This window comes from Lissotriton vulgaris, chromosome 8, assembly GCF_964263255.1.
Source record: "Lissotriton vulgaris chromosome 8, aLisVul1.2, whole genome shotgun sequence".
NCBI classification, from domain to species: domain Eukaryota; kingdom Metazoa; phylum Chordata; class Amphibia; order Caudata; family Salamandridae; genus Lissotriton; species Lissotriton vulgaris.
Genome location: NC_141696.1, coordinates 466,543,044 through 466,564,682, shown reverse-complemented (window position 1 = coordinate 466,564,682; position 21,639 = coordinate 466,543,044). Strand labels below are relative to the sequence as shown.

The 21,639-nt window shown below is 45.2% G+C and overlaps 1 protein-coding gene across 2 annotated transcripts in view; it reads left to right on the top strand.

Annotated features, from left to right (window-relative positions):
• The window catches only part of LOC147697186 (granulocyte-macrophage colony-stimulating factor receptor subunit alpha-like), a 328,625-nt gene that overhangs the window by 162,752 nt on the left and 144,234 nt on the right, over positions 1 to 21,639 (top strand). For both annotated transcript variants that reach the window (XM_086934253.1, XM_086934255.1), the window contains exons 5-6: positions 8,908 to 9,028; positions 9,114 to 9,295. In XM_086934253.1, the coding sequence (XP_086790379.1) occupies positions 8,908 to 9,028; positions 9,114 to 9,295 (303 nt within the window). The remainder of the gene's footprint in view (positions 1 to 8,907; positions 9,029 to 9,113; positions 9,296 to 21,639) is intronic.

Here is a 21,639-nt window from a genome sequence, read left to right as displayed (position 1 = left end):
CATCACAAGCAGCAGACATCCACAAGCAACAGACATCCACAAGCATCAGCCATCCACAAGCATCACAAGCATCAGGCATCCACAAGCAACAGACATCCACAAGCAACAGACATCCACAAGCATCAGACATCCACAAGCATCAGGCATCCACAAGCATCAGGCATCCACAAGCATCAGGCATCCACAAGCATCAGACATCCACAAGCATCAGACATCCACAAGCATCAGACATCCACAAGCATCAGACATGCTTAGCATCAGACATCCACAAGCATCAGACATCCACAAGCATCAGACATCCACAAGCATCAGACATCCACAAGCATCACAAGCATCAGACATCCACAAGCATCAGACATCCACAAGCATCAGACATCCACAAGCATCACAAGCAGCAGACATCCACAAGCATCAGACATCCACAAGCGGCAGGCATCCACAAGCGTCAGACATCCACAAGCATCACAAGCAGCAGACATCCACAAGCAACAGACATCCACAAGCAACAGACATCCACAAGCAACAGACATCCACAAGCAACAGACATCCACAAGCAACAGACATCCACAAGCATCAGACATCCACAAGCATCAGACATCCACAAGCATCAGGCATCCACAAGCATCAGACATCCACAAGCATCAGACATCCACAAGCATCAGACATCCACAAGCATCAGACATCCACAAGCATCAGACATCCACAAGCATCAGACATCCACAGCATCAGACATCCACAAGCAACAGACATCCACAAGCAACAGACATCCACAAGCAACAGACATCCACAAGCAACAGAAGTATCAGACATCCACAAGCAACAGACATCCACAAGCAACAGACATCCACAAGCAACAGACATCCACAAGCAACAGACATCCACAAGCATCAGACATCCACAAGCATCAAACATCCACAAGCATCAGGCATCCACAAGCATCAGGCATCCACAAGCATCAGGCATCCACAAGCATCAGGCATCCACAAGCGTCAGGCATCCACAAGCGTCAGGCATCCACAAGCATCAGGCATCCACAAGCATCAGGCATCCACAAGCATCAGGCATCCACAAGCGTCAGGCATCCACAAGCGTCAGACATCCACAAGCATCACAAGCAGCAGACATCCACAAGCAACAGACATCCACAAGCAACAAACATCCACAAGCAACAGACATCCACAAGCAACAGACATCCACAAGCATCAGACATCCACAAGCATCACAAGCAGCAGACATCCACAAGCATCAGACATCCACAAGCATCACAAGCAGCAGACATCCACAAGCATCAGACATCCACAAGCAACAGACATCCACAAGGATCACAAGCAGCAGACATCCACAAGCATCAGACATCCACAAGCATCAGACATCCACAAGCATCAGGCATCCACAAGCATCAGGCATCCACAAGCATCAGGCATCCACAAGCATCAGACATCCACAAGCAACAGACATCAACAAGCATCAGACATCCACAAGCAACAGACATCCACAAGCAACAGACATCCACAAGCAACAGACATCCACAAGCAACAGACATCCACAAGCAACAGACAACCACAAGCAACAGACATCCACAAGCATCAGACATCCACAAGCATCAGACATGCAGCAAACACACTCACTGACGCTCACACACCCTCACACACCGTCACACACCCTCAGCTTCACACACCCTCACTCACCCTCACACACACACACACACACACACACACACACACACACACACACACACAAATACAGCATCCAAAGGAAGAATAGAAATAAACCATCCTAATACACACTCTAACTCCAACATAGAAATCCAGAGTCCTAATCCACCCTAATAAAATAACAGCCGAATTCACCCTCCAAATACACCCTCAAGATACGCAACAGAAATACATCCTAGAAAACAAAATCCAAAGGAAAAATACGCCATCCTAATCCACCAGCCAAATAAACAATCAAATTAAACTAAACAAAACACAATATAAGTAAAGACTCAAAAAATAGCCTCCTATTCCACCCTATTAAAAAAAATGATTGTGCATTTAACAAATTGATAAATTTTATGCCATTTTCTGAGACATAAACAAATTTTAGGACGAAATTAAAAACAAAGGGGGTCAACGGAGTTACACGCAAAATCTACTTCCCAAATGTGAGCTACAGCATGCAAGAATGTTTATCAGGCTTCAGGTCACAAAACAAAAATGATTCGGACAATATAACACCAACAAAACAACAAAAAATATCTGGCAGGAAGCGAGGACGAGGATGTACAAACACAAATGTGAAACAGCCTACTTTTTATTGGGGGAATAAATAAGCATTATTCACCCGGGGAATGGGACGGATTAAACACAATTGTCAAGAGTTACACAAAAAGCCGTACGCATATAACACGAGCATTTATTCACACGAAATTACATCAAATATACAAAAAAAAATTCGCTACTCTACAGTAATGTGGACATAAGTCAGAATTCTGATAGCAACATGGAGAAAGCATATATAAGAAGACAATATTGCTTTAAAAATACATCGTAACACAAAGCGGAGACATTGCATTGATTATTAACGAAGAGGAAGTATCACAAACCACAGCACGAAATTTACATACACATCAAAATAAAAAGCTATACAAACATACATTTAATAATAACTGAAATAACAGAACGTAGAGTTGAAACAATATAAAATATTCACGCAGATATACAACATACTACACAATTACACACAAAAAAACACTGCTCGAATTATTAACACAACTACTAACCAAAAGCAAACATTTTAAAAATTAAATCTGAACAATAGGATACAATGCATTACATACATAAAGAGCCGACAATTCAAAATAAACATCCTTCGTTGCAAAACAAAGACACTACTATGCCAATAAAACTAATAGGAAACAACAAATCGAATAATTCATAACACTATACACACACAAAACAAACAACAAAAAACAACTTACCTGTCGAACGATGCACGGAACAGACAACGAAGCCAACACTCCTTACACGGGACCCGCTTTCAACAATATGGGGATTTCCAATTAGACGCGAGTACATTGTTACGCAACGCGAGAGGATTTTGAAATCTCATTGGCTGACACGGACGTCAATCAAAATAGTACGGGATTCCAAAAAAAACTAGAACGCAATAACTTAAATACGTTAATATAATTATGGGACAGTCACACTTCTGCTATTTAACATTTCCAAAACATATAATACAACAAAGATACACCAACAACTACACACACACACAAGCACACACACCACAATCACACAAATACACAACACACAAACACCCTCACACACCCTCACCCTCACACACCCTCACCCTCACACACCCTCACCCACACCCACCCTCACCCCCCACCCTTACAACACACTCACCCTCACTAACCCTCACACACACACCCTCACACACCCTCACCCACCCCCACCCTCCCTCACACACCTTCACACCCTCAACCTCACACATCCTCACTCACCCTCACACCCTCACACACCCTCACTCACCCTCATGACCTCAACCACACACCCTCACATGCCCCCACCCTCACACCCCCCCGCCCTCACACACACCCGCCCTCACACACTCTCACACATCCTCACACACCCACACACATTCTCAATAGGCCTCACACCCTCACCCTCGCCCACCCTCACTCACCCTCACCCTCACACCCTCACCCTCACACCCTCATCCCCTCACCCTCACACACCATCACCCCCTCACTTACCCTCACCCCTCACAACACTCACACCCTCACCCTCACATGCCCTCAACAGCACACACCCTCACACACCCTCACCCTCACACCCCTTCACTCACCCTTACACCCTCGCCCTCACCCACCCTCAACACCCTCACAACACCCTCACCCTCACTCACCCTCACCCTCGCTCACCCTCAACACCTCACCGTCACTCGCCCTCACCCTCACTCACCCTCAACCCCTCACCCTCACTCACCCTCACTCATCCTTAACACCTCATCCTCAACCCCTCACCCTCACTCACACTCACCCTCACTCACCCTCACCTTCACTCACCCTCACTCACCCTCACCCTCAACCGCTCACCCTCACTCACCTTCACCCTCACTCACCCTTACCCTGACTCACCCTCAACACCTCACCCTCACCCACCCTCAACTCCTCACCCTCAACCCCTCACTCACCCTCACTCTCACTCACCCTCACTCACCCTCAACACCTCACCCTCACCCTCACTCACCCTCACCCTCACTCACCCTCACCCTCAACTCCTCACCCTCAACTCCTCACCCTCACTCACCCTCACCCTCACTCACCCTCAACGCCTCACCGTCACTCACCCTCACTCACCCTCAACACCTCACCCTCACTCACCCTCAACCCCACAGCCTCACTCACCCTCAACTCCTCATCCTCAAGCCCTCACCCTCACTCACCCTCAATAATCCCTCACCCTCACTCCTCCTCAACACCTCACCCTCACTCACCTTCAACCTCACTCACCCTCACCCTCACTCACCCTCAACACCTCACCCTCACTCACCCTCAACACCTCACCCTCACCCTCATCACCCTCACCCTCACTCACCCTCAACTCCTCACCCTCACTCGCCCTCACCCTCATCCTCACCCTCACCCTCACTCACCTTCACCCTTACCTTCACCCTCACTCACCCTCACCCTCACTCACCCTCACCCTCACCCACCCTCAACACCTCACCCTCACTCACCCTCAACACCTCACCCTCAACCCCTCACTCTCACTCACTCTCACTCACCCTCACTCACCCTCAACTCCTCACCCTCAACTCCTCACTCACCATCAAACTCACTCACCCTCACTCACCCTCAAACCCTCACTCACCCTCAATAACCCTCAATCCCTCACCCTCACCCTCACCATCACTCACCCTCAACGCCTCACCCTCACCCTCACTCACCCTCACCCTCACTCACCCTCAACACCTCACCCTCACTCACCCTCAACCCCTCACCCTCACCCTCACTCACCCTCACCCTCACTCACCCTCAACGCCCCATCCCCCCAATCCCTTTGGCGCCCTTTCCTTCTACCACAGTTTCTCTTTTGCACCCTGCTATCACCCCGAGCCCAACCACCCGTACATTTCACTGGGACCGCTCTTAATAACATTCTATGCCTTAATCGCTCCATTTACTGGTCGCCTCTGCTGGGAGCCCCCACCAGCTCCGTACTCACAAATATATGCCTAATCCCTCCAGTATACCTTGCGCGCCTCTTCACCAACCAGTGACCTCCAACAATATGATGTTGCTACCCATGTAATATCCGCCTCGTCCTTCCCTTTAAACGGTAACTTTCACAATTACTTGCCACCCCGCGATGTCCTTGCCTGCGTGCAGCACAAGACCCCTTGCCCCTACTCCGCCCATCACCAACCCACAAGCTAGCCTAGGACCGACCCCCACGGTCCCGGGCCAGTGAAGCCAGCACCAAGAACCCCAGCTGCCCCCCCTATCCTCCGACACCCCTTGCTGTGCTTCTCTCCCCTGCTGCACTCTCCTGCTCTCTAGAGATGTGGCCTAACGACCAGAGCTGCCATCTAAGTCACGTAAATACAAAACATGTTGCATTCCAAATGCTATAGGTGTCACATTCGCGAAAGTTATAACTATTGGCATTGTAAATGACAAAGATATCAATTTAGCTATTTTAAAAACTAACAAATAAATAAAATATTTGTCATTTACAAGACCAATAGCTCCAACTTTTCTAATGCGAGACCTATTGCATTTCCAATGCTTGTTTGATGAAGCGGCAGAGATGGTAGATTACCCAATTTGGAAGCATTGAAGCTCTGATATATGTGCGTGACACTCGATTTCCAAATGGATCCTTCAGAAATCTCGGCCCACAAATGTGTGTCTTGCATAATATCGAATGTGTTTCCCTTTGTGGCTCCAGTCATATTCAGTGCAATGTTTCATAAAGTGCGTGTTACAGTGATGGTATTTATGTGATATGTACATATCTGTTCCACTGAATGGGAAGCATGACTTTTACATTTTTTGTCATTCACATGATCATTGTTTTCCATGAGTAGAATCCCCTTTACTCACTCCTCCTTCAAAATGGGGGTGAGGGGGTGTCGTACCCTGCCCCACATTTTCTGCACCACTGAAAAAGGCATGAAAAGTTATGTGAGTACCCACAAGGTTACTGGAGCGGCTGGCGACCTTTCAAAGTGGTGGGCGAGCAAAGTGCCCCACCATCTCCAAAAACACGAAAACAAATTTTCCCATACTAAAAAAAAACCTCCCTTAAAAACCGAAATAAAAACACCCCTCCCTCCAAAATAAAACAAACTACATGCATTACACATTATATTCATTAAATAAAACTAAAGTGAAATTACCCCTAGGCTCCGTGTACTCCTTGCTGTCCTTCAAAGTCTGTGGAAGGAAGAACCCCTCTAACCAATCCTGGAGTTGCTCTCATACTGCATGAGAGCAGCGCCAGGATTGGATGGAGCTGGTTGGCCAAACGCTCCTTCAGGCCCTAGAGGCCTGTGCTTGGTCGGGTGGACTGCTTCAAGGTGCGCATGTCACTTTATCCAGCGCAAGATTACCAGCCACAGTAACATGTGCACTTTGAAGTGCATGGCGACAACTACTCCAGTCCTCCTGCTGCCAATTGGCAGCATAGAACACGCCCTCCGGGATTGGAGGCAGGTTGGCGGCCGCGGCGCCTCTTGGTTAAAAATAAAATGACAATGAAATCATGGCATTGACATTTTATCTTTAACACTTCGCACTGTACGCAGGGGGCAGGTGAGGGCCATCTCTTCCCAGTCCTCATAAAGAAACCGCTGCTGGAAAGATACAAAGTTGCAGTTCATATGATATGCATTGGCCACCTTGCTAATTCTCCTCTGGGCCCACCTACTAGGTGTCATTACTAAGGAATAAAAACATGCAATTGATAGAATATTATTGCTGTAACATGTCCACATGGGAAAGATCTTCCCTCTTGAGACTCTGTCCAGAATTTGCATTTCTTAATTCATATAAAATGTGTGTATGGGTATACGTTTTTCTCAGTGACCTGCCACCGGCATTACAAATGCCAGACTTTCTGAATTTCTTAAGTGACTAGTCTTTCTACCAAATCATGCCTTTTCATTTAATCGCCCTCTCTGTCCTCCTACCCTTTTTTCACTCTCACGTGTTTTTTTTCTAAATTTTCACTTTTCTGTCCCTTACTCTCTGTTAAGTTAGTAAGCACGTCTCCAAATATTGGATCTATCCACCTCCCAACACAAAACTAGGGGACCTTGGTATTTACTAAATACCACTTTCCTATCTCTCATCCTTTCTTTCTCTACCTTTTCTTTTTCCTTGCTCGAAGGTAATGCAATATGTCTCCACTCTAGTAAAGCCATGGGCCACGAATAGTTATTTTCGTTTTTGATGCCTTAACATATGTTGTGTAAGCCAAATGTAACTGCAACAGCACAATAACAATGTCCTACATTGCCTTCTCTTTCTCTGTATTGTATAACAAAACATTTTCTTTTCTAATAAAAATTGTTGAAATAAAAAAAAAGTCCTGGTCACTAAAAAGGAGTGCTTGTGCCAACCACCTGCAATCCCTGGCACAATTTAAGCACTGGCTGTTTTTGGTAAAGTTGATTTTTGAGAAATGTTCACATTTTATAATTACCATGTTTGTTATTCTAAAACAGGCTTTTCCAATGAGTAGCTTGTAAGCTTCCCGTAGGTAGCTCTCCTGCTTGCAGCCCAGCCTACTAAATTTGAAGCTTTTGATTGTTTGAATTATTATATACTCCGTGCCGGCTCCTTTGCTAAGGCGGAGGAGTGTCACCCCGCTTCTCTGTGAGCAGTTCAAAAAGGAAAAGGAAAATCATCATAACGCAAAATTATTACCATTTTATTTTTCCATCTTGGATCAGCTGGTTTACATTTTAGGTAGAAGGGGGGCATGGCTGTCACAGGAGCAGGGGGAGGAGTGGTGGGCACTCTCTAAAGTGCGCATGACAGTTTGGCCACAAACAGTCAGGCACACTTAGCATAGTCTCCAACTGACTGTGTTGCTCAGCCAGGGTGGAGAACATCCACAGGCTCCCAGTCCTTGTCTGAGCGTCGAACCATGACGCTCAAACCAATCATGACACTGCTGTCATGCTGATGACAGCAGAGTTATGATTGGCTAGGGGAGTCTGGGAGCCTGTGTGCTTCCTGCTTCTGGAGTTGACTGAAGAGGACCGAGAGGCGGCAGCCGGTATGCTGGTATGTGATTTTTATCACCCCACCAAGTAGCAGCTACCACTATATATACCAACATTGAAAAGTTTGTATTTGAGACAAAAATGTGTGTAATTTCAGAAATCATAATCTTGGTGTTCAGAGAAAAAATTGTGAATTTTCACAATATATTAACATTTGATACTTGAATGATAAATTGTGCGGTATTGGGGAGATATCATTAGTATTATTTTTTACATTACTCTCGGCAACCGTGCCTGATGCACTAAGTTGGTCCCTGATGGTAATCGTGCGTGTGGTGGTCACTAATGTACTACTGTCTGAAGTGGTGGCTATTAGAACTCTCATAATATTAAACGCTCAGGGCGATTCTCATTGAACAAAAGTATCTCTTATGGGAGAGGAGTGGCGCCGCGGCCAGGGCGACTGACGCTAGAATCTGGGCATCACGGTTCGATCCCCGGCTCTGGTGGCAGGCTAGCCCAGCACCATGTGACTCTGGGCAATAGCTTGCTTAATCTTCCCGACGGCCCCCAGCGCCTAGAGACCCTTACGGGTGATTGTTGCGCTTTACAAATGTAGATTATTATTATTATTATTACAGAAAACGTTGGCGACCCCTGTTCTAAAACCTCATCTCTTTTCAGGCAAGAATGGAACAGCAGCTGGAAATGTATCTTGTGTGGCTTACAACACGTCATCAATGAACTGCACTTTTCGAGCGGGCCTTGAAGCTCCTGAGGACACACTATATCGCCTCTCTTTAAGGTATATACCACATTCTCTTAGAAGCAACAGAAATCATGTTTATGACAACCCTATCTTCCTACTTAAATCTCTTTACCTCGAGCAGGCAGGATAAGAAAACTGAAAGCTGCACTCACTATATAAAAGATGCCCGGGGAGGACACATTACTTGTCGCTTTCAAGATTTGACGATAAACTTCAATAAGAGGACATATTTAATCGTTGAAGGGTCAAGCAACAAGTCAAAAATCCAGTTTATTGATCAATGGTTCAAGCCTTCTAAAACAGGTAATAACATACATTTTGATTGCTTCATTGGGAGGGCAACATGTTGCAGTGACCTGCGAATGCATCTACAGCCAGCTTACAAATGAATTTGTAGGTGTAAAGCAGACATTTTAACTGTTTTTCTGTAAAATGTTATAGCAATTTTATTTTAAAAATTTACACCTTCTAGTTTTCTGAAATGATAATAATGCATTTTTTATGTAGCGCCTTTATACTGCAACATTGCCTCTTCTAAGCGCTATAAAGAATTGGTGTTACTGTCACCCAGTGTAATGCTTCTGAATTCATGGACCTTGGAAGGATAAAAGACTTATAGGGCCCGGCTGAGATTCAAACTTGTGACATGCAGATCACATCATCACCGACTAGTCTTAAAAACGGGCCTAGGAAGAATGTACGGAGGAGGATAAACAAGAAAGCCTTGATGAGGACCCATCTTCCATTGCTCCTTTTCTTGACTAAATGCCATATCAAACTATTGCCTTTGATCCTGTAGTCAGACCCTGGAGCCTGGCCTTGCCTGGCTCTGTACCTTGTTCTGTTTGCAAACTGTCAGCTGCTACAAAGTTGTTATTAATCCATATGCCCCTGTCCTTATTGCAGAAGAATGTGCTTATAGTCCAGAAATGTATCTCTGACGTTCTCTTTTAAGAGTACATAAATATTCAATGTAGATTCATTGTTTGAAATCGTATGTTAAGTGGATCAACTCCCTTCCAAGACTTAAATTGGACGCTAAAGAGGGGGAAGCATCGTGGATCGTAGATTATGGGCGCGAAGCAAGATCAAATTTATTAAAAAAATAAATAGATACCTGTATCATGCATACCTGTAACATGAACAGCAAGTTACAAAGATTCATGTAACCTCAGAAAGACCCTATATGTTCTTCAAACTACTGATTGCCTGCTATTTTCTTCAAGACTTCTTGTACCTGCTCTGGTGGTGGCATGCACTGTTGTCATCATAGCCTCTTCTGGACCCTAGCGTCTATGGTCATTCCCCAAAAAGAGATCCATTTAGAGGTCGTCCTTTAGTCCAACTGGCACCTCTCTAGTTTCACAGTTTATGCCTTGATCACCATGGTGACCGGGTCCATAAAAAGCTCACCAGTTGCAAGGAGCCAATCAGATCAAACGTGCATTTACTTTAGGTGTGCCACAGCTACCTGGAAGTGCACCCACAGGGGAACTGTAATCTGTATTTCTGGACTGGGTTTTGGATGACGTCTTGTCTAAGATGCTGTTGCTCGGCTCTTGCAGACCTGTATAAATAAGACACAGGATGCGCGTTAGAAAGGCAAGCCCTCTTTTTTTCTAAGGTGTGCAGCTTGGTCATACCCTTTGTTAGTCACCAAACGTCTCAGGCCACAGACCAACCCTGAAACTGGAGTGACCAAGGTCAGGCAAGGGCAAAATATCCCTCCTACTTCATTCAGCGGATGCCTATTCAACGCCCGGACCATGCACCTGGCATTATAGTGGTTTTTACAAGCAGTCAGATCAAAGGTGCTCAAAACTTTGCAGCATCTCACTACGCCACAAGTTACTTGCCAAGTTATTGAGTGGTATATAAAACAACATGTACGGAACCTTATACCCAGACCGGAACGCGAGTCAGCTAATCACAACAAATACAATGTATTTGTTTTGTACACTGAATTTCAATTGGATCAGGGCACATTTGGGCTAATTAGCCCCACCTGCCCCCCGGAGGGGACAGAAGGAATGTATGTATGTACTGGATTTATAAAGCACAGGAATCACCCCCAAAGGGGTATCTCCGCGCTATCTTAGCAGGAAAGTCAGACGACCATGTGCAGATAGAAATTACGCTCTGAATAGTGCCGTTTTCAGGAGTTTCCTAAAGTGTAAGAGATTGGAGCATTCATGCAGGTCCTCAGGTAGGGTGTTCCAAAATTTCTAGGCCAGATGGGCAACAGTTTTGCCGCCTGTCCTAAGCTTCTTGAATCGGGGAACCACTAACAGCCTTTTCCCTTCCGACCATAGATGACAATTGGGACAGTAGACTTTGAATTTTTCCACCAGATAGCTGGGGCTCGTGCCATACAGAGCTCTATGGTAAGGCAGCCAAGCTTGAAATTAATTTTTGGGCGGATAGGGAGCCAGTGAAGCTGTTTTAATAAAGGGCCTGCCGAGGTACGAGGAGTTTTTTTTTAGAGCCAGGCGCGCGGCCACGTTTTGAACAATCTGCAGTCTGCTGAGAAGGGACTCATTCGCGGATGCCAGCAGAGCATTGCAGTAGTCCAAGCGACCAATAATCTTTGCCTGAATCAAGGTTCTTCGCACAGAGAGTGGCAACGAGCAAAACACTCTTCGCAGGAGGCTTAGGGTATGGTAACAGGTTTCCGTTGTGGTCATAATTTGGTCCTTCATGGAAAGCAGAACATCCACGCGAACCCCTAGATTTTTTGCCACAGAGGTGGGAGCGAGGGCTGGACCTAATGTAGCATGCCACCACCTGGGGGACCAGACGGCCTGAGCTGTACCAAACAGCAGGATTTCCATCTTAGACACATTTAACTAGAGATAATGGTCTGTCATCCATTCTGATATAGCTAACTTACCCTTAGCAAAATGCTGCTCAATATCCCCAGAGTCCTTATCAAAGGTCAGAAGCAGCTGGGTATCGTCAGCATAAGAGAAAGGGGTAAAACTGGGGTTCCTGATAACCTTGGCCAAAGGGGGGCCGCATAGATATTAAATAAAGTGAGGCTTAGACAAGAGCCTTGGGGTACCCCCTTAGAAAGTTTCAAGGTTTGGGAACGGAAGGGGTCCAAGTTGATGGTCTGAATGAGCTGGTCGAGGAAACTGATGAGCCAGTTGAGTGCCTGTCTTTGCTGCCTGGCCTCTCTCAGTTGAAAAATCAGTTTCTGATGAGAGACTGTGTCAAAGGCTGCTGTCAGATCCAATAAGATCAGTGTTACTGCTTTTTTGCCATCCAGAGCCATTTTGATATGATCCGTGACCCCAATAAGGGTTGTCTCTGTGGAATGATAGGGTCTAAACCCAGATTGTGAAGGATCTAAAATAGTATGGTTATCATGATAATCGATTAGCTGAGTGTTGACATAGCTCTCCACCATTCTACTCATCAACGGGAGGAGCGAAATTGGGCAGTAATTTGAGAGCGTGTCATCAAATAGCTGATCTTTTTTCTGGATGGGAATAACTTGAGCGGATTTCCAGTCCAATGGTAAAATACCTTTATGTAAGGAGGTATTCAAGAATTCCGTAATAGGGGCGGCTAGCAGAGGGGCAAGCTGGGCATATTTGTATGCTGGCATAACATCTAGGGGGAGCCCGATTTTGCCGTGCTAAGCATGGCTTCCACCTGAGAGATCGGAATAGATTTGAAACAATCCAGGCCTACTTTTAAGTCATCAGCTACTTTAGAACTCAGGTGATTGTGTTCAGCATAATCACATTTTTGCGGAAATTCACTATAAAAACGATTGATTTTCTCATCAAGGAACACAGCTATGCTGTCACAGAGGCTCTGAGAGGGGGTGATCTGTTGGGCGCAAGCTGTGGGCTTAGTGAAAGAGTTGAGGTTTTTATATAATTCCTTCACAGAGTTACCTGCCTGGTTACATTTTAAAATAACATGATTTTATCGTGCATTTTTTACGTTCTTGTGGTAAGCACAAGTGCCAGTTTAAAACTAAGTTTATCATTTACAAGCTGAAATTTCCGCCATATTTTTTCCAGCGCCTTACATCTAGATTTTTCCCTGCGTAACTCTACAGTATACCATTCTTCCTTTTTCTTTCTAGATTTTTTCGTACAGTGTTTCAGCGAGGCTAACGTGTCAATTATTGTACTAACATTGTCATTAAAGACCCTCAGCTTCATTGCGCTGTCGATGTGTTCCCCAAATATCATGGGCGTATATAACTTACTAAAAGAGTCAACCGTGACTCTTTGCCATCGTCTTTGAGGGACAGTCTGAGCGCCTTCAGCCAAATTCTGTCTGATGCAGCTAGTGATCCGGGAAGGCATCATGAAATGATCTGACCACATCAGTGGGCAGGGGGGATCAGAGTTTATTAGAGGGGAATTAGTGAATATAATATCCAGCGTGTGGCAGACCAAATGTGAGGGCCAGTATTAATCTTTCCCTGTCCCAGGGTCAGCTAAAAAGCTAGCAGCCTCATAGTTATCTTTATCCTCGCTATGGATATTAAAATCTCCTAGCAGTAGAAAATTATTAGAGGTCACAATGTGAGTGGCGATTTTCTCAATTCATTATAATTTAAAATCTTTAAGTGGCCCGGGGTGCAATAAATAAGTGCACCCTTTAAAATTTCCTGTGAAGATATCTCAATTTTAAAAATACACATTTCCATCAGGCTATCCAAGATGGATTCGACAACTGTAACTTTCAGCTCTTTCTTAAAGATAATGGCCACTCCACCGCCTACTTTCCCTACTCTGTCAAGTCTGAGAATACGGTCGTTTTCAGGGAGAAGTCGGTTTTAGCCAGATCTCTGTTAAAAAGGCAAGATCTGGAGATTCTGAACTAACCAAGTCCCAGAGTTCAGTGGAACAGCCCCTTCCAGGTACACAACTGGTTTATAGTGTTAAATCCAGTTGAGCTGCGAATCTCACCAGCTACCCCTGAAACACTCTCCCTTTGAGAGCCACTAGTATTCGGTATGATATTGCTGCAGTCATATTGGCAGTCCAAACAGGCGAATGGCCCTTCAAGATTGTTAAGCATACCATTATGAGAGCATAGCACCACGCCCTGTCTCATCCGTAGAAGTTGTGAGGAGGTGTAGGAGAGTCTAGACATGTTCTCTGGTGGGAATTGGGCAGGGTTCGTGGCTCCTGGCGATGATCTGGCGTGGACGGGCACAGACATGTTTACCTTTGGCACGCCCGCTGCGTGCCCACTGCGCGCATCCACTGCGCGTCGGCTCCATCTGATCCTAAAATAGGCAGGATCAGTTTCCAAATGCAGAAGACTAGAGCGTCTTCTCGCAAAAAGTGACCTCCCATTGTATCCCACCAGAAGTGAGGATTAACTACCTTTCTTCCTTTCAACCCGTGGCTCCCTCCACACAATCAGCATAACCAGCTGCGGTGGACCGAGGAGTTAACGGGTGAAGCAGCTTAAACAGGTGACAAGATCCCGAGAATGTCACTGCGGTAAGAGAAAATAGTTTACAAACAGCTAAATGAAAATAGTTAAAGCACGATTAAATTCACACAGTAAAATCGTTAAAATTAATGGGATAAAAACGTTTAAATCGTCAGGCCTCAGGTGCTAAGAGAGAGCACAAGCTATATCTATGAATTACGCACAAGCTCTGACAAGAATGCCTGCTCTGTTTTGGATGTGGTGGTATGGACATGCCCATAGTGGGCAGCCCCAATATATATTTGTTTTAAAAAAATTCTCTGGTGTTTGTGAGTGAGCTTTCTTCCACCGTAAGAGGGGCAGATTGGGGGTAATCACCCCCACATGCCATATGGGGGGCATACAGACTGATGGTCCATTTTGTTTGGGTGGTGGCATGACCATGCCCAAGGTGGATAGCCCCCACCACTATATTTAAAAAAAACTTCCCTGCTGTCTAGTGGGCTTTGGAGGGAATTACCCTCATCCATTCCCCAAGGGGACAGAAAGACTGAAATATACAAAGGTAATGGGGGGGGGGGGGACACACAATCCCTTGCCTAAGGGGCCACTCTTCCCATCCCTGGTGCCTAGTGGGTGGATCCCTGCGTGAGGACTGCTCTCCTGTGGCAATCCTCAAGCAGGGAATAACTGGGCAGAGGTACAATTGGAAAGGGAAGAGTCGTCCATTTCCAACTAAACCTCTCCCAAAGCAATCAGTGGTCAGGGGGGTGAGATATGCCACCCGAGCACTGATGCAGTGCATCCGTTAATTTTACTTTCACTTTACTTTACATGTTCCTCGGGAAGCTCTTCTCAAGCAGCCTGATGTAAAAATAAAATAAAGAACTCCCTCTTGTACAGAGCACCAGAGGGGCTTTTAAACACCTCTCCATTGTTGGTGATAGATACGGTCGTCTTCCACATCTGGAGACCTATCGGACTAACCGCAGGTGATAGCCGTACCCAAGAGGACATTGCTCCTAACTGACGCGGATCCAAGAATTCATTCGGGACCGCCCGCTAATCCCAATTATCTTGCCGTCCGGGTAAACCACCTGACTGACAGTCTCCCAAAGTGGAAGACGACCGTATCGATCGCGGATACCCAACACTCTGCAACATAGTGTGTCTGCCATCCAAGGTACCGCTCGCCTACTCGCCACCACCTGCGCTGCAACTCTGTACATCACCCCGGACCCACAGAGTATACTCACGCACTTGAAACCCTTGGCGTCTCCAAGTTCCGCCTAGCACACAGTCTACTTCTTAAGAGGCGTATGAATGTTCCAAACAGGCAATACAATTGTATAAAGTCCTGATGATGATCCCAATGTATCTAAGAGCGCGGGATCGAAACGTCGACCTTTTACAGTAGTTATACAGTACAAACCAATGTGTATTAATTGCTGTGTACACTACTCTGGCAAAACACTTGTACTACCAATTTAAAAGTGTCCAGTTTGCTCTCCCTCTTCTTTGCCTGAAAACCTTTCCTTTCTCTATTTTTCTGCTTCGCGGTAATGCACAGGATTGGGCTCTTTATTTCTTGTAATGTTATTTGTGCACTAAACATTTCCTCATTGTTAAAATAAATTCCAAGTCCGGCTGGACTTGGACAAATACATCAGCAGCTCATTAAGGCTTGTCTTATTATCAATGTGTTTTATCTTTGAATTGCTTTGGACCACTGTCCCTCTACAATTGACATGTAGAATGAAAGCAGAATTTGTAGAGTGAAATTAAACACACCAGCACGCGTTTAGTAGTTTGTTGCAAGAATATATTTCAATCAGTTAAATGTAAATCAAAATAAAAAGGGCTGTAGACCAGAATGAGTAGTAACATGCAGAGAGATTCTTTAAAAAGAAACATACTGCCATAACTATATTCTTAATGGTGATCACTGTTCATTTTTCGAAAAATAGATGTGAAGAATTAAAGCCCATTCTCGTTTTCATTTTTAAACCAGCAATATTGTTTCATGGCTTGCATTTCACTTTGGCTGCTTGGTCTGGTAAGAGGCATTATGAAATCGCAACTCTTCTGTAATATATTATTATTCTTGAGTAAATATGCAATTTATTACAGGTGACTAGAGGTGGAACAACTCAACTGTAAAAAGGAAATTAGATACATTATTGCCAAAGGAAGGGAAACTGAGTGTCAAGTGTGGGTCGCATTAAATGTGGAAATCAAATTACTAGCTAGAATGAAAGAGGGCAGATTTGGAAAGATTGTTTCCAAGTTAGTGCAGCCTGATCAATCTAGCTTGTGCTGTGGTGCGCAACATGCTTAACTATCTGCATAATCGCCTAGGCAGGTGCTCATGTCAGAGACGTTTTATGGCATGGGCAAAGAGGGCAATTGCACTGGGCCCCAGCCTTCCATGGGCCGCTCTGGGAAAGTGAACTTTCTCTCCAGCTCACTTCTGTGTATTTTTGTATCTTAATCTTTCACACTCAATGAAATATAGCAAAAATTGATAATAAAATTCTAAATTGTGTAGCGTTCTAGTCTACGCATGTCACGCTCGCGTGACGTGCGACGGCCATGTTGGCGCCGGATGCGCGCGCATCCAGTTGAGCGCTGGTAATTACACGGAGCAGAGTGCCGGCCGGCGCTCCTCGATATATATATTCTTATATGCAAATAAACGCAAATTTCACTAAGCACACCTGCTGCCTGTCATCATTAAACCACTTTACAAATTGTTGCAAAACAAGGGCCCCAATTTTTTTCTTGCCCTGGCCCCCAAAATCCTTAGGATGAGATTGGCTTACGTATGCCAGTGCTATTTGCAATCCTATTACTGGATGAGGAGATGGCTTTTACTTGAAGTGGAAATTTGTGCTCAGAAGGTTTGGGAAAATGAATGCTTTCCAAGGTGGGTGACACCGCAGTGAAAGTGTTGTGGTGGCTAGATGGGCAGGAGGAAGGAATCTCATTGTATCACAGATAAAATGAGGATGGTCCTTAACGACTAGATTGGCCAACTTTGAAGCTGGAGAACTAGGGGCCACATGCATCAAGCGATTTTGGAGTCGCAAACGGTGTGAATCGCAAAATTCGGCCGTTTGCGATTCCAAAATCTCTTTTTGGGATGCATTAAACAATTTGTAAGAAATCGCAATATTTTGCGATTTCTAAAAATGCGATTGCATTTAAGGAATCGCATTTTTGCGATTCCTAAATGCAATGCATTAATGTTTAAAAAAATGCGATTTAGCAAATAGGAAAAGCAAATTAACACGAGGGTGAACCTCGTGTTAATTTGGGAAATCTTTCAAATTTGCTCAAAAAAGCATTTTTGAAAGTGTCATGTTACACACACACATGTCCTTTGGACATGTGTGTGTGAAACTTGCACTTAAAATAACATTTCAAGGGTGCAGGGGGGGTCCTTTGGACCCCCCTCAGCACCCTTGAAATGCATTAACAAATTGGGATTCGCAAAATGAAATTCGCAAAATGTTAATGCCTTCCCATTGATTCCTATGGGCCTTTTGGCCCATAGGAATCAATGGGAAGGGTTTCCTTAATTGCGATTCGCAAAATGTGAATCGCAATTAAGGAAAATTAGGAATTCACAAAAATATTTGTGATTTAATCATGCATTGCCGTTTGCGATTTCTAAATTGCGATTCCTTAATTTTCGCAGTTTAGGAATCGCAAACGGGTGCAATGATGCATGTGCCCCTAGGTTCTAGCCTGGTGGGAGATTCAATCATCTTGCGATTCTGGGCAAATCCCTTAATCTCCCCATGCCTAAAAACGAATTTGTCCATCTGCAACTGGTGCTCATGTAAAGTGTGCTGATTCCTTTGGGTCGCGTTTGCCTATATAAAACTGCAAGAAAAAAAAACCAGACTGCATGTTGTTTGCATGAAATTACATCAGTGGTAAATTCCCACACGGTTGGATATGCTTGAAATATTTTAGAGATATTCCGGGCTGACGATTAATTGGAAAATATTATTGTGCAGTTCTTAAACAGAGAAGACTGTTGTTCCATGCTGTTGCATATTCAGGGTGAACAATGAAGAGCAAATCCAAATTTCTCCACCAGTAAGGCCCTATTAGTCTTTTATTCCACTGTGCATTTCCCCTTTGGGATGGAGCCACTGGATCTGGTTTTGAAAGCCCAGAGCTGCTGCTGGTGCCTAAGTGACTTTCCTTAGATACTTGAAGGTTATATCAACAGGCACAGGGGATTTACAAGAGAAAGAAAAAGAGAGGGAAGGAGACAGAGCGAAAGATCAAAGACAGAGAAGTGAAAGTGGAGGAAGAGAGAAGCAGAGCATGGACAGGAAGTGAGCGGGTCTGATTTTAGCATTTTTGCAAAGGCTGCTTTTGGTTCTCCAATCTGGCTCTGTCACTTCGAACTTGTAGGTTACCTTGGCCTGGCCTGGAGGGGAGCTGACTTTTGATTTTGGGTAGAGTGGAATTTGCCAAAATGGTTTATTGCCTCTATACATAATGCAGAATCCACCATTTGGGATCCTTGGAGAAGGAGGTGAAGTAGAGAGTTCACCCAGGAATATCTCTGGTAAGCTACAATGCTATAAGAGAATCTGAGGGGTATTGTTTGGGAAAGACGCGCAAGATGTGGTGATTGAAAACTAATATAGACTCTTTGGCACTCTTCTAATAATTCAGGCACTATTGTTATTGCACTTACACTTTATATGGCGGTTGGCTGCTGGACTGCTAAATGTAAGCCATTTGCATTGTCATTCTTTTTTCTTGACATTCATGTGAAAGGAAAAAAAAGAGTGCATTTTATCTGTTCCCAGTCTGCACAGTCACTTTATATTATAAGTCATTTAGGGGATATTTGGCTCTTAGGGCACCGTTAGTTCTCAATTAATGGCTTTTTGACCGGTTAAAAGTGTATTCCATTTTGCACCGCCACTTTATCGAGGTATATATTTTTGGCAATGGATGGGGGCTATGGGTCACACCTGGCATTTGTCACTTTATTAATTATCGGTTATATGCTAAAAGTGGTATTACATTGTCACTTAATATTGCTTAATATATTTCATTTATTGTAGATTGTTATGTGGATTTATAAATTTAGTCTGAAAATATAATAAGAGATTATGAAAAGTCAGGGCATTAGGACAAAGAATGTCAATCGTTATTAAGATGTGTATATACGGGAAACATCCTTTACAACGCAACTTTTACCACGCAGTGCCTTTACCACGCAACTTTTACAATGCAAACCATTACAACGCATTGCCCTGGGGGGCGCTCTAGGATAGGGAATAAGTTTAATTTACTATCCAACACCTTCCCTAGTGTCCACGGGGAGTGAAGTTCGAATAGTAAATTAAACTATTCACTATCCAGCACCCCAAAGCGCTATGCGTTGTAAAGGTTTTTGTTGTAAAAACCACGTTGTAAAGGCATGCGTGGTAAAAGCATGCGTTGTAATGTCATACATCCGTATATACAGGTATTGTCTTGCACCATTATTAATCAGCTTTTTGTCTCTGAGATCTAAGCAGGCTGGCAAGTGCCCCGCCTTCTATTATTTTTTCCGTTGGTTATATTGTTTTGTGCTGCTATTACACTGTCACTTTATTGTCCCTCTTATTAGGAGTGGGGAAATTGGGGAAATGAGTCTCTCTCAAATGGGTTTGTATATTGATAATTGTAAACTGATCATTTTAGATTAAGACGAGCTGCAGATTAGGTGCAAAAAACGTTTTATTTATTGCATGAAATTGTGGGCGCGTATCTTGCCGAGATAAATGTTTGTACTGTACATTAAGCAATAAAAAAAAAAATTGTATTAGAAAAAAAAGAATATCCATGGGATAGCAAAGTGGATACAATGGCCCTGGAGACACTTTGTCAAAGTCTCTTTGAATGACTGGTAAGGCTACAAAGCCTTCAAGGTAATTATTGGGCTTTACAGTAAGCCTGGACGGTGAAATTCGCTCCCCTCGCGGAGTTTGCGGAGTTTTCCACACACACATTACACGTAGCTCGCAGAGTTCCAAAAAACTCAGCTCGAGTAGCAGAGCAGAGTTTTTTCCACGCTCGCGTTTGTCCACGTCAAGTTGGCGAGCTCGAGCGGGGAAATTCCACCTCCTGGCTAGATATTTCCTCGTTCGCGATCGTCAACATCAAGATCGTGTTGACAAAGCTGCAGCTCGAGTAAAAATCTACTCGAGCGGCAGAAAAGAAAGCAGCGCCTGCTTGCGCTGTGCATGGTGCTGTTTGCCGCACTGAAAATCACTGTGAACTGTATTTTTCTATCGCACTCCACCGCTTGCAGAGCTTCTCGTAGCGCTGCATAATTTTTTGTCCACTTTGCAGAAGTTCGCTTTGCGCAACTCCGCGAACTCCGCCCAGGGTTACTTTAGAGCAGGCAGTTATTAATGATTGATTATTCCTAGCCCAGGCAGACTTAGTGGTTCACCTCAAACAGGACCTGATGGGCAAGAAGATTTACCTGGATGTGCTCGCTGGGACTTACAGAAAGCTGTCTTGCCGTTTTTGGGAGCCACTGAAAGAGCCTTTGTCCAGAGCGGAGGAAACGCCAGGATTATCACCAGCTCCTTGCCAGACCCGCTGCGCGGGTCCCGCTGCGTTGCTTCCATCTGTGTGCCATTGTTTGGGAGCTGCAGGGCTGCGAGCTGACCCGCAGGGACTCAATCTCTCAGGAGTCCCTGCGTGAGGTCGAGACCCGCAACACCTGGGTCGCTCTCCCTGCCTGCCCCGCCCTCGCCTCAGCAGATAAGGACCTGCTGCACTGACCCTCGCTGGGACTTACAGAAAGCTGTCTTGCCGTTTTTGGGAGCCACTGAAAGAGCCTTTGTCCAGGGCGGAGGAAACGCCAGGATTATCACCAGCTCCTTGCCGGACCCGCTGTGCCGGTCCCGCTGCGTTGCTTCCATCCGTGTGCCATTGTTTGGGAGCTGCAGGGCTGCGAGCTGACCCGCAGGGACTCAATCTCCTAGGAGTCCCTGCGTGAGGTCGAGACCCGCAACACCTGGGTCGCTCTCCCTGCCTGCCCCGCCCCTCGCCTTACACCACCTTATTAGTGACACAGTGCACCGCTGCGCTGGAGCGCGCGGGAGCGCCCGGGGCGAAGCCCGGGCAAAGGGCGGGCCGTCTAAGGCCGTCCAAGGTCGATCAAGGACGGGACGGGCCACCCCCTTAACGCTTAATCCCTGGTAAGT